Here is a 14,798-nt window from a genome sequence, read left to right as displayed (position 1 = left end):
TGGCATGCCTGGGGGAGGGCGGTGAAGAACAAGCAAACTGTGCCCAGCTTAGAAGTTTTAGAACAACCAATGGCTTAGTATTTCTCATTTTTCAGGCTGTATCCGCGCCATGCAAGTGCCCTGAACAACCTTGCAACGCTGATGAGAGACACAGCAGAGGCAAAGATGTACTATCAGAAGGCTCTCCAGCTAAACCCACAGCACAACCGCGCTCTTTTCAATCTTGGGAATCTCCTTAAGTGAGTAGAACATGTACCTTTGATCAGGCAGCCTGTGATTCCCAGAAATCCTTCCCTTACTTGGTTGTGCTGTTGTCTCCTCTTCCAAAAGTGGAATAATTAGGGATTTCAAGCTTTGGAGGGGTGTAATATTCATCTGAATTAATTCTATCCCTTATAAGTCAAAATAAGTATTTTCCAGAGTGTCTTTATGTAAGTGTTAGTCCTGGGAGATGTTCATAGATTGTAGGAATGGGGGAATGATTTACATGGTTCAAATAAGCAGGCAATGCTGAGAAGATATTAATAGTTCCTTTATTGCATGCTAAATGCCCTGCACATCCTCAAGAAGGGAATAAAATACAGCATTTCCCTAATCAATCTTTTTTGGTAGGTTATTTCCCAACTATTTCATGAATCTACTTTGTGGAACACGCTGGTCTAGGAAAAGCTGTCTGCTCTTAAAGGTGTAACCAAATGACATAACCACAAGAAACAAAGAGAGGAATAATGATTAGAGTAACTCTTGCTCTTAGGAAGACCTCCCCGGCATAATCACTGGTGTTGGCTTTTCCCTCACTGCCCTATAAAAGGTTAATAGTGCTATTAGTGTCACAGAAGCCTAAAACAAAGGGGGTACTTTTGCATCGTACTTTTTCATTAATGTAAATTCTAAGCACATTGGTAATGGTGCTGGTAATGATAGCAGTGGCAATAATAGAGGTGAAAATGTTGGTAGTTATGGAATTTAACTTCTAAACTTAAAAAAAAAAAAAGGTTGAACATTAGAAATGGAAATTAAAAGGTGAAAATGGTTACAATCAGTTGTGATATACTTATCTGTACTTGTTAAGATGCTGACAATTCACACACTGAATCTACCCTACTAGAGAACACTTTTGGAACCTGTAAGGCTAATAGTATTAGCACTAATAGGATTGTTTCAACGGCCTCGGTAACACATGATGCACCTTCTTCCTGTTTGCCCTTGAATTTTACGTATACATATAAGTCCTTTGTCCTAATGTGTGTGTTAATGCATGATTTTATCTAATTCCATTTGAACAGAGCGTTGAGGTGAGTTAATCACAGAAAGATCTAATATTGTATAAGATGCCATCCTGGTTGGAGTTTTAAGTTTAGGAATGGCTTTATTCATACACTGGAACACAAAATCAAACAACTACTACACACAAGTAAATAAAAGCAAGGAAAGTACAATTAAAATGGAAAAACTAAAAGTATAAATCAGCAAAAGCTAAATAAACTCAATTTTTCAAATTAGATAATTTATTGTTAAAACTTGATAAAAATTGAGAATGATGAAAAACAGTAAGAATGAAGAAGAATTAAACACTGGGACGAAAAGCCTTTTTAGTATGAGTGAGCTCCCTTTAAAAATAAGAACAAATCAAAAGTTGTAGGGAGAATGAAATCGAATTATTGTAGATAACTATTACACTTACAGTTCAATAGGGTGCTTTTATTTTACTCTGAGTTTATTTCTTCTACTAAGTAGCAATGAGTCAAAGGCTAAAAGAAGATAATATTTTTAATTTGGTTTTCTTTGATCCATTTTACTCTTTAAGATGTATACCCTATTTGTTTCTCATTAGGCAGCAAACTTTTTTAAATTGTGCCTTTTTCAATAATCTAGAACTTAATGCTCATTCTAAGAACCCAAATTATCTCTTTAGAGATGAACAGTTTAGACTGGAGAAATAATGTGCCAAGGTTCCTTAGTGAGGAAATAGAAGACGGAATTGAACCTAGATCTAACCTAGTACCCAGGCCCTTCATCACCACACTCGACTGCCCTCTTGTGGCTCACCTCAAAACTGGGGTACAGCCTAGGGCAGTGCTGTCCTGTGGAAATATGAGAGCCAGCATCTGTAATTTAAAATTTTCAGGTGGCAATCTGTCAAAACATTAAAAAGGTGAAATTAACTTTAATAAAATATTTTATTTAACACCACTATATCCAAAATATTATCCTTTTAACACATAATTAATATTAAAAAATTAGCTTTAAAATAAACATGTAGAAATATTAATGAGATAGTGTGCATTCTTTTTTATAATTAATCTTTGAAATCCAGTGTATGTTTTCCACTTACAGGACATCTCAGACTAGTCATATTTCAAGGGCTCAATAACCACATGTGGTTAGTCGCTGCTATTATATAGCACAGACCTTTATTAATGACCTTGACTTTGAGAGAAATGTGAGTCTTTGTCCAGTCCAGAAGCTCTAAATGAGATGTGATTCTGTCAGACCGTCTCAGAAATCTTACAGCACTGAGGACAAATTTCATTTGCATTCTTGGAATTATATGACAGACAGCTTTAGACTTGTTCATAGCAGTAGACTTCACTGAGTGTTACCCAAATATATTTGGCCTCTTTCAAGACCATTTCACTGGATTTCAAAGCTAATCAATTATGATTCTGTACAGCACATTTACAGTGTGACAGATTGATAAGGAACAGCTTTCTATGCCAGCATTCTTAATTCATATTAATTATTGTTGGCCTTGCTGTAACCTAAAATGTAAAAGAAAATAAGCAAGATTAGCATAAACTTTTCATGGATGAAAAGAGCATGAGTCCTAATGGCTCAAAAGAATATAATAGAATATTTATATTCAGGGCATCAGAAAATATTTCTGTGACTGCTTGGCTAAAATAGTTGCTGGTGTTTGTTACTAAAACAAAATATGAAAAGAACTTCTTAAAGAATCATATACTTCCCTAATTGCCAAAACTATCTTCCACTCATGATAGGATAGAGATGTTATATGAGTGTTACAATAAATCTTGTAATTAAAGCTCAGAAGAAGATAGAATGTCCAATAATTGAACTATATAGAAGATGAATTTGGTAAGAGCATACATTTGATTGTCTTATACAAAATTGAATATCTAGAGAATAAAAGAACACAGAAAGAAGGGTAACCATTATCTTTGAAACAAATTTAAATGTTAGCGATAAATTTTCTTATAGCTTTGGCACTAGCCACACCCCCTTTTATTTCATAAAAAGGAAGTTTATACACTCACGACAGGTTTCCCCTTCTCTACTTTTTAACTGAAGCCCCAGAGGTTCCAGAATGCCAGCCCACCGGATAAAGAAAAATGTTTTGAGTTTCCTCCCACCACATTAGGATGTCAACTTTGAGTGGGCAAGTTCTGCATCCTCCCCTTGGAGTGAAATCCCACTCCGCACCACTATGGTGACCTATTACTCCAGGTTACCTCCAAATTTACTTACCTGAGTCTCAACCCTATTACAGTTTCTCCCCCTTACCTTTATCAAACTCATGCCCATCTCTCTCCAGGTCTCCTCCGAATTTTTAGAAGCCGCTTCCAGCATCTCATTAACACCAACTCCATCCTCCTCACTGGTATCTTAGTCTTTTGCACATTTTCACATCATCCTCAGCGACTCGAGCAGAGCAATGACTTACCCTTTCTGCCAACCTGTGCTGCCATCTTAGGTGAATTCAGGAATTACATCAATCACCCAATTCCTCTGCCATCTTCACTCCAGGATCCTCCAGTTCTCCTCTGCCTTGGGCATTCATCAACATGGCCATGCCATGGGCTTTTATTTAAAAAAAAAAAAAAAATATATATATATATATATATATATATTAATTTTATTGGGCAACAGTGTGTTTCTCCAGGGCCCATCAGCTCCAAGTCATTGTCCTTCAATCTAGTAGTAGAGGGTGCAGCTCAGCTCCAAGTCCAGTTGTCGTTTTCAATCTTTAGTTGCAAGGAACACAGCCCACCATCCCATGCAGGAATTGAACAGGCAGCCTTGTTGTTGAGAGCTCACACTCTAACCAACTGAGCTGGCCCTCCGGAGGCTCAACTGCAGCTCATTGCCTTCAGTCTAGTTGTGGAGGGCACAGCTCACTTGCCCATGTGGGAATCGAACCGGGAACCCTGTTGTTCAGAGCTCGCGCTCTAACCAACTGAGCCACCCAGTCACCCGCCATGGGGTTTTTAATTATGCAGACCTTTTCATCCTTTAGTACCTGAATTCTGAAATGTTCCTCATTTGATCTTAACCTCTTAACCTCTGCCCACCTTTCCCATTCCCCCCTCTGTCACTCCTACTGACCTATTGACAGGATCAAGATTATGACCTGCCACCTCCTAGATCTTCTCTGTGCTCAGTTGTCTTCTTTTAAGACCTTCATGTTGACATGCCTTTCATGGCGAGTTTCTTCTCATTCCTGCTGGCCCTGCTCTTTACTGTTGTTAGAACCTCTGTTCTCTCTGTCATGTTCATAATTTATAATTCTATCTCTAATTTATCTGATCTATGTCAGTGATGTATGTGACATCAACTTAGATTTCTTCACACTTGACTGTTATTTACTTGCCTGAGCAGACCCCCCAACCAAAGGTACCTCCACTGCCTGCATTTTGCTTTCCCTAGACCTGTATTTCTCAACCTTTTTCATTATCACACCACCCCTGCCATCCCAGATGCCTTTTATTTTTTTCCTAATCACCCCTCCCCGCCCTAATTAAATACTCAAGAATAAGATTTCTTAGGTAGGGTTGAGCATTGAGATACCGCAAATCATTGTAATATCTAAGATGATTTTTCACTGCACCACCTGTCCTCCAAGAAGCAATTTTCACCTCTGTTGGGAATATATGCCATAGAACTTCATCCTATCAAGCAGTGGAGGTGAAGAGCACAAATCTAAGTTGACTAGGACCCTTACAAAACTCTGAAGACAGCATTGTAGGAAATAACGGGATCGGGGGTTAGAACTATTAGAGATTCATCCTTTATTTTATTACAACATCTTCCAAATATTTCCTGTTTTCCTAACACATGAATCCTTTGTTCCCCTCCTCCTCGGTGCTCATATACATACCCAGAAGATGACATCATCCCTTACGTTTACTGAGACTGTTCTAGTTATTCAAGGTGAATTTTTGCAGGGTCCCTTGTGCCTACCTCAAAATTTCCTGCATGTTCACAGACTCTCTCTTCTTTTACTCTTTCATGGGAGGAATAATTGTCTTGCCTCATTCATAAGACTAGTACTCACACCTGCATGAACACTCTACTCTTCCAGCCTCCCTCTAAATTGAGAAATTGTTTATCCATTACAGACACACATATAGTGTTTATGTGTTTTTTAAAACTGAGGCATAATTAACATACCTTAAGTGTTCGGTGCAATGAGTTTTGACAATTTTGCATACTCTTGTAATTACCCCCAAAATAACATAGAGAATATTTCCATCACCCTAGAAAGACCCCTTGTGCTTCTGTTCAGTAAATTTCTCCCTCTCCTGAGGCAGTCATTGTTCTGATATATTTTTTTTCACCATTGCAGCTTATTTTAGCCTGTTTTAGAACTTTATTTACACATGATCAATTTCTATGTACTTTTTTTTGGTGTCTGGCTATTTTGGCTTAGTATAATTTTTGAGTCTTATCCGTGTTGTTGCATGTTACATTTTATTTATTTTTTTGTGCTGAATAGTATTCCATTGTGCAAATATGCTGTAATTTATTTATCCATTTTCCTATGGGTGGATATTTGGTTTGTTTACAGGTTTGAGTTATTATGAATACTCATGTTGTGAATATTCACGTCTCAGTCTTTATATGTTCATTTTTTGGGGGGGTAAATATTTAAGAGTAGAATTGTGGGTATCTGAATCTTTAATGTTTTAAGAAACTGCCAAACAGTTCTTCAAACTAATTGTACCACTTTCTACTCTGTCCACAATGTGACAGATCCCTTTGCTTCACATCCTTACATTTGGTGTTGTCAATCTTTTTTATTTTAGCTCTCAGTATTCATTACTGTAAAATCTACACGTGTTCTTGATTCTATTTCTTTCCTCTTCTCCCATCCATATCATAGGCTCTTTCTTCAGTTGTCAGGTTCTTCCCATTCCATAGACTTCTGATCCCCTAAGGAATCTTTCTCAGTTCAGCTACTCTTTCAAATTACTCCCCTGACTCCTTCCTTTCTCTGATCAAATTGGCAAGAAAAATGGTTAGCATTCCGTGCTTTATCCTTGATGTTCATTGAGCGTTCCATTGGAGCTGCTGTCTTGAACATCAGCTATGAATCTCTCAGCTCTCATTCCTCTTGATGTCTCTGGAGAAGAACATGACACTGTTGACCACCCTCACTGCTTTGGAAGCTCTTTATTTTATTGCTATCACACATTTTTCTCTTCTGTTTCCAACATCTACTCTTCTTCCACCCTCCCTCTAAATTTAGGAGCACCTGAGAAATTAATTGATTATCCATTACCAGCACACATATAGTCCAAATATCATAGCATTAAGGACTTTCCATAATCCTGCCACTTTCCTCTTCTACCCTTTCTAGTACTCTCCCACACTGTATACACCCAGACGCTCGGCCAAACTGAATCCTTGTCAATGTCTGAGAAACACAAACCTGCACACTGCATTTGAGAAAAATATTATGAATGTTTTAAAGTGAGCACTCTTCCAGTTCATTTGAAATATGTTTTATTTGTATTTTTATAATCTTATACTCAGTGTCTTACAAAACTGAATTATCTGGGAAAAGATGAGAATGTTTACCTACTTCCTCAAGATTTGGGAGTTATTTGTATATAAGCAGATTGCTGACTGAAAATATTTTTGTAAGTATCCCTTCCCCTCCAAAACTCCACATTCATGCTGTGGTTACTAATGAATTGGTCAGGGGTGAGTTTTTTAAATCTATAGTGTGGTTTGCATGGTAGGTCCCTTTTCTCAATCTTTCTTTTGCCTGGATGGCTGCAACAAACATTGCTAAGGCGGGCAGACATCTCTGCACAGGAAGCTCTGTGGGGGAGAGTAAGCTTTAAGGGACCTCTGGTTGTGTTTACATTCCCTTGAAGTAATTGGAATGTCATCATTTTCTTTCCTTGCATAAATATTTCTGACAGATGATAATTAAACAGGCTGGACTGCTTTGTCAAGTACAGGAGTTTTCAGGAGGAGTCTCCTGCGTTCCGAAAAGCATTTCTCCACCCCCTTAACCCTCAATCTTTCCTGACTTCATTTGCAATCTAGTCCCTTTACGCTCCTGTGCTGGGAATGACTAGGAGCAACTCTTGACCAGAGCTGTAGCTGAAAGAAGGTACCATTGAATTAAAAGAATAAGAAAAATGAGGGTAATCATTGGAAATTTTTTCTTGCACATATTATCTGACTTTAGGGGGCCAGACACCTCAACTTTTTATCTTAAATCTTATAGGAGATCAGCTTTGCCCTGACACAGAGGCTACATTTGCAATATAAGTTGTTAGAGAGCATCAGTATTTAGATCATTGGAAAAATCTGAAAATGCTCGATGTAAGGCAAGCAGAGAAGGACAGAAAGGGTAAATGCATATTCCCTGTGTTTCCTCTGGCCCACACCTGCCTTTAAGTCTCTTTTCCTTCTTGGTGATTCCTTACCAGTACTGGCAGCCTCCCTCCCCTGCTCCTCTCCCTCCAGCAGTCCCAGCGTGGTGCTTTCACGGCTGCTGGACAGCATTGCAGAGCTCTCTGCACTTAACCTTCCTGCCATCTCTCTTCCCAGTGAAAAAAACAATAGTAACTGACACTTGAATAACAAATGACAAAGCTCATGCTCATGTCTCCTGAACCTGCCCACTCAGGGTTTGCAGACTGAAGCACCATCACTCCCCCATACAGACAGGGAAACCCGCAAGGGAGGGTCACCAGGAGGAAGCTGTGAATGGGGTCATCTAGAGCCGCGCTGTGGGCTCCATTACGCTGCCGCACTAACCTCCCGGTGCTCTCCTCAGGACCAGGAACTCTGGAGCTTAGTAAGTTTACATATTAGCTCTGCCATGTAGTAGTGTGTGACCTGCGGGAAATGATTTGATCTCGCAGTGCCTCCAGTTACTCATTTGTAAAGTAAAGATAGTACTCGTAACTACATCCTTCATGAGTACTAAATACGAGAGTGCATGTAAGTACTTGACAAACGACCTCACCCTCAAGAAAGATGAAATAAGTGTTAGCAATTATTAATTATTACCAGCCCAGGGACATAATTTCTCACTTCCAATCTGAAGCTCAACTTCTTAGTATCAAATTAATAATGAATCAGAAGTAGATAATACATTTCCTACCCCTGCAGAGAAACAGCTTCAGGCAATACTCAACCTCCTTAAGACTCTGTTTGCTCCTGTTCGAAATAAGGAATGGGACCGGGTGACCCTATAAAGCTCTGGAGCTGCAAGAATCTGTGGTGTTAACTCAGACTCTAAGTTTCTCATCACTTAACTGAAGTGGAAGTGGAAGACCAGAAAGGAACTTCAAAGTCCCTTTTCTCTTCAAAGGCAATACTTGAGTTGAACAGCATCCTGCCTTTGCTGAGAAATCAGTCAGTGAGGCTTGTGGTAGAAATTGCAGGTGGGAATGTAGTGGAGAGAGGTAGGAGCTGGTGGAGCTGACATTTACTTCATCATCCATCCCCTGTGCCAGACGCTACTAAGCACACTGCCCGGGTGTGCTTATTCCACCCTTGCAGTTACCCGGACAGGTAGAGATTATGCACACATTTCACAGATCCAGCCACTGAGGCTCATGGAGCTGCAGCATCGAACCCAAGCCTACAGCTGCTGCAGGCAGGGCCAGGATTTAGACAGCACTCAGCCTGAGCCTGAAACCAGGGACATGCATTCAACTGCATCACCAAAGTGGTCCTTTATCTATGGGTTAAATCAATCCTGGCTAAATCAGGCTAATCTCAGCTGCCTTCTCCTCCAGGTCCCAACATGGGACCACTGTTTCCATGCTTTTCCATCAAATCAGAGAAGGGCTTAGCATAAATGTTTGCATGTGCTTTGAAGTGATGCTGGCTAGGGACATTGTCCTCCAGCCCACCTTCATACACTTGTGGTACAGAACTGGTTCCTTACGTGCAGGAGCAAGGCCATTGTGGGGCAAGCATCCTGTTGGCAGGGTTCAGGACAGTGATCTCACTGAGCTGATGATACAGACATCAAGAGCCATTCAAAGGAGTGAAGGCAGAGGAGACTCAGAAAGAACATTTCCTCAGGGCCTACTCTGTGCCAGCCCCTGTATGAGGTCTTTATGTGAACTGTGTCTCCATCCCTGCTGCTCTGTGATTAGACAGTCTCAGAACTTTCCATTATTCACTTCCTCAGTTTTCAGCTGGGGAGAGAGGTGTTCAAGACAACCAAAGCTTGACCACTCACACCACACCACGTGGGCACCCCAGCTGCCTCCCATTTTTGCCGCAGTGACCTGAATCTGATGTTGCAAACCCACTGTGGAGGGAGGGCAGGTGACCTACTCTCTTAATGCGAACTGTAGTGAGTGTGGTTTGGGGGTTGAAGCAAAGATTCATTCTTCACCACCACATAATGTGAATGGGTCCTCCAGATAGTTTTCCTGCTTGGCTTCTGTAAAGAGTCAAGCACAAGAACTAAGGTGATCGCCAGTTAACCAGATACTATTATATATTTCTATTGCATTGAGCAGAAATGTACTCAGTAAACTTGAACGTAAAAGAAGCTACATAGAGGAGGATCCAATGTTTTTCTTTGGCTGTATAGGAAAGATGGTAGACACACAGAAAAAAGTATGCCCTGAAAAGATCATCTCGCTTACAATTTGTCTGTCACGATTCAGTTTTTCATGTGAGCTGGTGAAGTCTTTCAGCCACCCCCCCCCCACACACACACACAATGCATAAAAAAGTCATATTCTTTTTCCTTTGTGAGAGACATTCTTTTGGGGTCCAACAACAACAAAGCACCCCAACAAAGAAATAGAAATGAAGAGAGCTACCCAACACTCCAAGTTCACACTGTAGTTTAATGGGAAATTTCATTGCTGCCAAGTGGGTTGCCAAATCCATTTATTTCTGTTCCTGGCATTTCCTAAATTCTCCCAAAATGTCAATACTTTTTCAAAGAAAGCATCTGCTTTCAGTTTAAATGAATGTGTCATAAGATTTTAGACAGGAGTCCAAAAAGATTTCTAAATTGACACTTAACAGGCCCTTAATTACTAAAAGAAAATGTGGTGAAGCTTTATTTGCTTTTGCTAAATATCTGCGTTGAGACAGAGCCAGGAAAGTGAGATAATGCAAATGTTTTTACTTAACACACGAGAAAAGCAGTCTCACTGCTATATAACCACAGGGGAAATTCCCTTTGAAACTACAAATGTTTAATGGCAAGATTTGCACGTTGTGAACAAGATCTAATTTCTGCTTGATGTTTCTCTTGAAATGAATGATGAGAATGGTATTGGTTCCAGGAACCCCTTCCCAGGAATTTTAGCCTTTTGGAAGTTCCTGGGGGAAACTAAAGAGAGTGGAATTTTGCTTATTGAATGTTAGGAAATTTTAATTGATGTTATGATGCCTGTATGGATAACACAGGAGCTAAGACTTGGATGCACAACAGCGGACCCTCACAACAGAGCTTCTGTGAAAACGGCCCCTTCCACTTGCAGGAATCCCCCGTGTCACCTTCCATGCACCCCCACTCCAGCCTCCCACATGACCTGGAATCCAAAGGTATTGATCAGCCAGGCCCATCGGCTGGCCACTGTGACCTTTCTCTTTGTTCAGATTGTCCCAAGAAATCTTCTTTCTCTTTTTTGTAGCTTTCCTCCTCCTGTTAACATTTAGCCTCACATCAAGGATCCATTGATCAGACAAATCCCACGTAGATATCAGGGCAGAGTTTCTTAACGCATTGACAGAGGACCACCCTCAATAGAATTGCCTGAGGGGCTTATTAAGAATAATGATTCCTGGGCCCTACCCCAGACCTACTGAATCTTAGGAGGTCTGGGGCCCTGCATTTTACCACTTAATGATTCTTAAGTACTAACATTTGAGACTATTGATCTAAGGGAAAAGTGAAAACAGAATATTTTAAGTCATGGAGGATTGATTATCAGTCATCCACTAGTGACTTGTTTGGCAGATAAAGAAATACAGGATGCCGAGAGGCAAAAAAAATATTACCTAACCGTGGAGCTGTTTTACTCTTACCTGCTTCTCTCACCTACCCAGGAATTCCTAATAGTTCCATCAGTGATAGTTGAACTCCCTAACAGAAGCTCTGACAATCCTCAGTGTCCTTAGTGGGGCATGAGTTTCCCAAGGGACTCTGTATTCCTTTGTGTGACTCCAAACTGAAAGTGTGCCCATGGGTCATCAGATAGCGTATGTATTAAAGTTGATTTTTTATCAATTTGTTCACCAGTTATGGGCTACTTAATTTAAGATTTTTCTATGTAATGCAGAGAAACAACCTGTGGATTTGGTTACCTGAATCACATCTTTGATCAAATCAGAGGCAAATGTTATTTTATTATTTCCCCCTTTCTAACTGACCTATCAGTTCATCTCAATGGCTAACAGAGTAGCCCTTTGTAGACGGAGTTTACATTGATAAAGGGCTTCTGAATTCCCTAAATAGTTTATTATAGAGCCAAAGTGAATGTGTTTGGAAATTTTAATACTGTCTAATGCTGGCCCAAGGGTGATCTGTAATGTTAGAATACATAGGTAATTCCTATTATTAAGGAATGTCCTAATATCTATTTGAAATCATCTGCCTCTCGTTATACCTGTTACACACAGAAATAACTGCGCACATCTTTCTTTTCAAGAAGCTCTCCTGGGTTGGCTGAAAAAGAGGCTCAGAGTTGCTCCTGATTCTTTCTTGCCTGAATATTCACCTTCAGCAACCACCCCTACAAAATGCAGACCCACTCCTTTGTGGGGCTCCAGCATTAGCTGTGTGGATTCTGAATTATCGGTCTGCCATTTAGGCCTCCTCAGCTTGGTGTTTGCTTTACAGTGAGGCTTCTGGGGTAATACCTCTGTTTGTTAGTGGTGTTATTTTATATTTACTACGATGCTATGTATCTGTGTATTTAGTGATGATAAACTATTGTGATGTCAGGTACAAGAAAAATCACTCTGATGCCCATCTAAAATTTTTGTGACTAGCTTAACATGTGAAAATATATTACTTTTGAGGGAATTTCGAAACCACCACGTTCTCCTTTATTTTAAAAATTAATTTAAAAAAGAAGGAGGAGATAGATTTTCATGGGTGATTTTAGAAACATTAAATGAGCTGATAAAAGCCAAACCATATATGGTACCTACTGTGAGTCTGAGACATGAAGAGGACAGATAATTCATCTAAGGAAACACAACTAGTAAATGGTAGAAGTAGAGCCTGAATCCAGTCCTTCTAGGTTTTGAGTCTGTGGTTTTTTATGGTCAAGAAGCTGTACAGCTGCGCCTGGTATGTAAGAAGTGCGCAGTCAATGGAAACTATACTTGTAATTTTCTTTTGAGTCTAAGGCTTGGGTGCTTGCTTCCTTAGGGATGCTTCTGTAATATTGACAGAGGTATTGAAACAGATGTAAAGTAGATAATAATTATGTTATTGTCCTCTTCCAAATTTTATTAGAACATTTAAAAGCTTATTTCGAGAGATTTACAAAGATCTAGGAATAAAGAAAATAATAAAACCATGGGTTTTTTAAAATTAATTTAGCAATTATTGAGTTTCTACTATGTGCAGATCACTGTACTAAAATTATTGGATTTCTACTATGTACAGATCACTGGGATAAAAGAAGTAAGTCAGATAAATAAGACAAGGGTTCTACCTATGGAAGAACTTAAAACCTAGTACTGGTCACAGATGGAGTGCATATAACACTTAGTAGGGTGGATGCAGGAGTGGGCATGGCCTGTGGAGGGGCCAGGCTGTACATTAGAATCCTGGTGGAATAGCAGCTGTGTGCAGTGGGCAAATCACTTGGGCTCTCCAAATCTCAGGTTCTCTTATTGTTGTTGGGGTGGTGGTTGCTAGTATTGTTTGTTTTCTAAATCTTTAAATTAGAGATAATTATGCCTAATTCATACTGCTTAACAAGAATTAAAATAAATGATGCAAAGGAAAACTCTGTTCTTAGCAGAGAATAAATGTTCAGCAAACAACTATTAGGAAATATGAAGCTTTAGAAACGTGCCTCCTTGGCACTGATGGACAGGCTGGCACCCTCCTGCAGGAGACCATGGCGGGAGCCCCTCATGTGCTGTGCCAGGGCCTCGGAGAAGCAAAGTATGCTGGGGCCCAGTTACTCCTGAGAATTTTGAGTGGAAGAGCAACAAGCAGCTCCTCTGGGGAGGGCAGAACAGGGCTTGTAAAGCGGATTCCCCTACCACCTTTTTGGTTATGGAGATACAAAAAGAAACCCAAAATATGTGAAAAATATCATATAGGTGGTTTCTGATTTTGTTACATGTTTACAAGCTCTGGTGAGGGGATCATGCTCTGAGCTGGGTCAGTCCAGGAAGGCTTCACAGAGGGGCAGAAGTTAGGTGAGGAGGAGGGGAAAGCCATCTGTGAAGTAGCATGGCCAGAGTGCCAGGCTGAGAGGTACAAGACCAGGAGAAGACCTTCCTTTTTGCTTGGCACCAGGGCAAATCACTGAGGCCCCCCGAGTCTCAGTTTCCACTACTGTCAACCAAGCATATTGGATTACACCCCTAATTCTCAAATCTGGATGACTGTCATATTCCTATGGAGAACTTCCTATTAAGATGGCCAACCTGAGAACACTAAGGTCCTTTGAAAAGCACCCCAAGTGATTTTAAGGTATAGTGAGGTTAGAGAAGCAGTGAAGTAGATGGTCTCTTAGGTTCTGTAAAATAGATGCCGAAGGTCCAGTCTGTCTGGACCAGTATGTCCCTGGGTATGTTTAAACCTTGGTCAGCCACATCATAGAGGGTTTTAAACTAAGAGTCTATCTGTAGGTAGTAGGGCATTAATGAAAATTTTTATATAGAAGAATGTATTGAAAGCAATGCTCTAAAAAAAATGTATCTTTCAAGTGTCTGTATGTAGTAAAAGGAGAAGAGAGAGGGAACTAGAAACTGATTGTAAACTAAGGGTATGAACTCAGCTGTTAGCAAGCAAAACTGAGTAAGGTGCTCTCTGGACTGAAATAACCCAATAGCAGTGTAGGAATATTGCTCCTGGTTTTTTGTTTGTTTATTTGTCTGTTTGTTTGTTTCATCTGGGATAATTATCAGAGAAACATGGGCCGTGATGTAGAAATGAAAAGGGATGCTATTGAATTCAAAAACAGGATGAAATGAAGGTCAGTTCTCACCTGGTAATTGCGTTACTATATGACCAGGGAAGGTTCCATTTAGATGAATTATCTGCTATTAGTTATTGTGTCCAAGTCACCCCAGTTTCATAAACTTCCACCGAGGGTGAGCAAAAAAGAGATGACAGAAGAAATATATCTTTCCGACTATTCCTCTACCTTTCAGAAACAAAACAACAATAAAATTGACACTCATCAATTTCTTTGGCTTTTGTGAAAAGCATTTTAAAATATCTGTTAAGGTGGCACCTGCCTGAACCCTGTCGGAGTCTAATAACTGACTCTGAAAGCCTCCCTGGAAAAGCAGAGTCATCCAAGTGTGCTGAGCCAACAGGGAATGTCCTGTCTGCTGGTATTTGCATCTTGTGAAAC

The 14,798-nt window shown here is 40.0% G+C and overlaps 1 protein-coding gene across 2 annotated transcripts in view; it reads left to right on the top strand.

Moving 5' to 3' along the window:
* The window catches only part of TMTC1 (transmembrane O-mannosyltransferase targeting cadherins 1), a 230,195-nt gene that overhangs the window by 183,995 nt on the left and 31,402 nt on the right, over positions 1 to 14,798 (top strand). The window contains exon 12 of one of the 2 annotated variants that reach the window (XM_074325860.2): positions 96 to 239. The exons of the other annotated variant lie outside the window; for it this stretch is intronic. Coding sequence (XP_074181961.2) covers positions 96 to 239 — 144 coding nt within the window. The remainder of the gene's footprint in view (positions 1 to 95; positions 240 to 14,798) is intronic. 2 annotated transcript variants of the gene reach the window in all.

Source organism: Rhinolophus sinicus, chromosome 1, assembly GCF_057876585.1.
Source record: "Rhinolophus sinicus isolate RSI-liver-muscle chromosome 1, RSI-T2T, whole genome shotgun sequence".
NCBI classification, from domain to species: domain Eukaryota; kingdom Metazoa; phylum Chordata; class Mammalia; order Chiroptera; family Rhinolophidae; genus Rhinolophus; species Rhinolophus sinicus.
The sequence above is the reverse complement of the archived record's forward strand: the minus strand, read 5'-3'. Positions and strand labels throughout refer to the sequence as shown.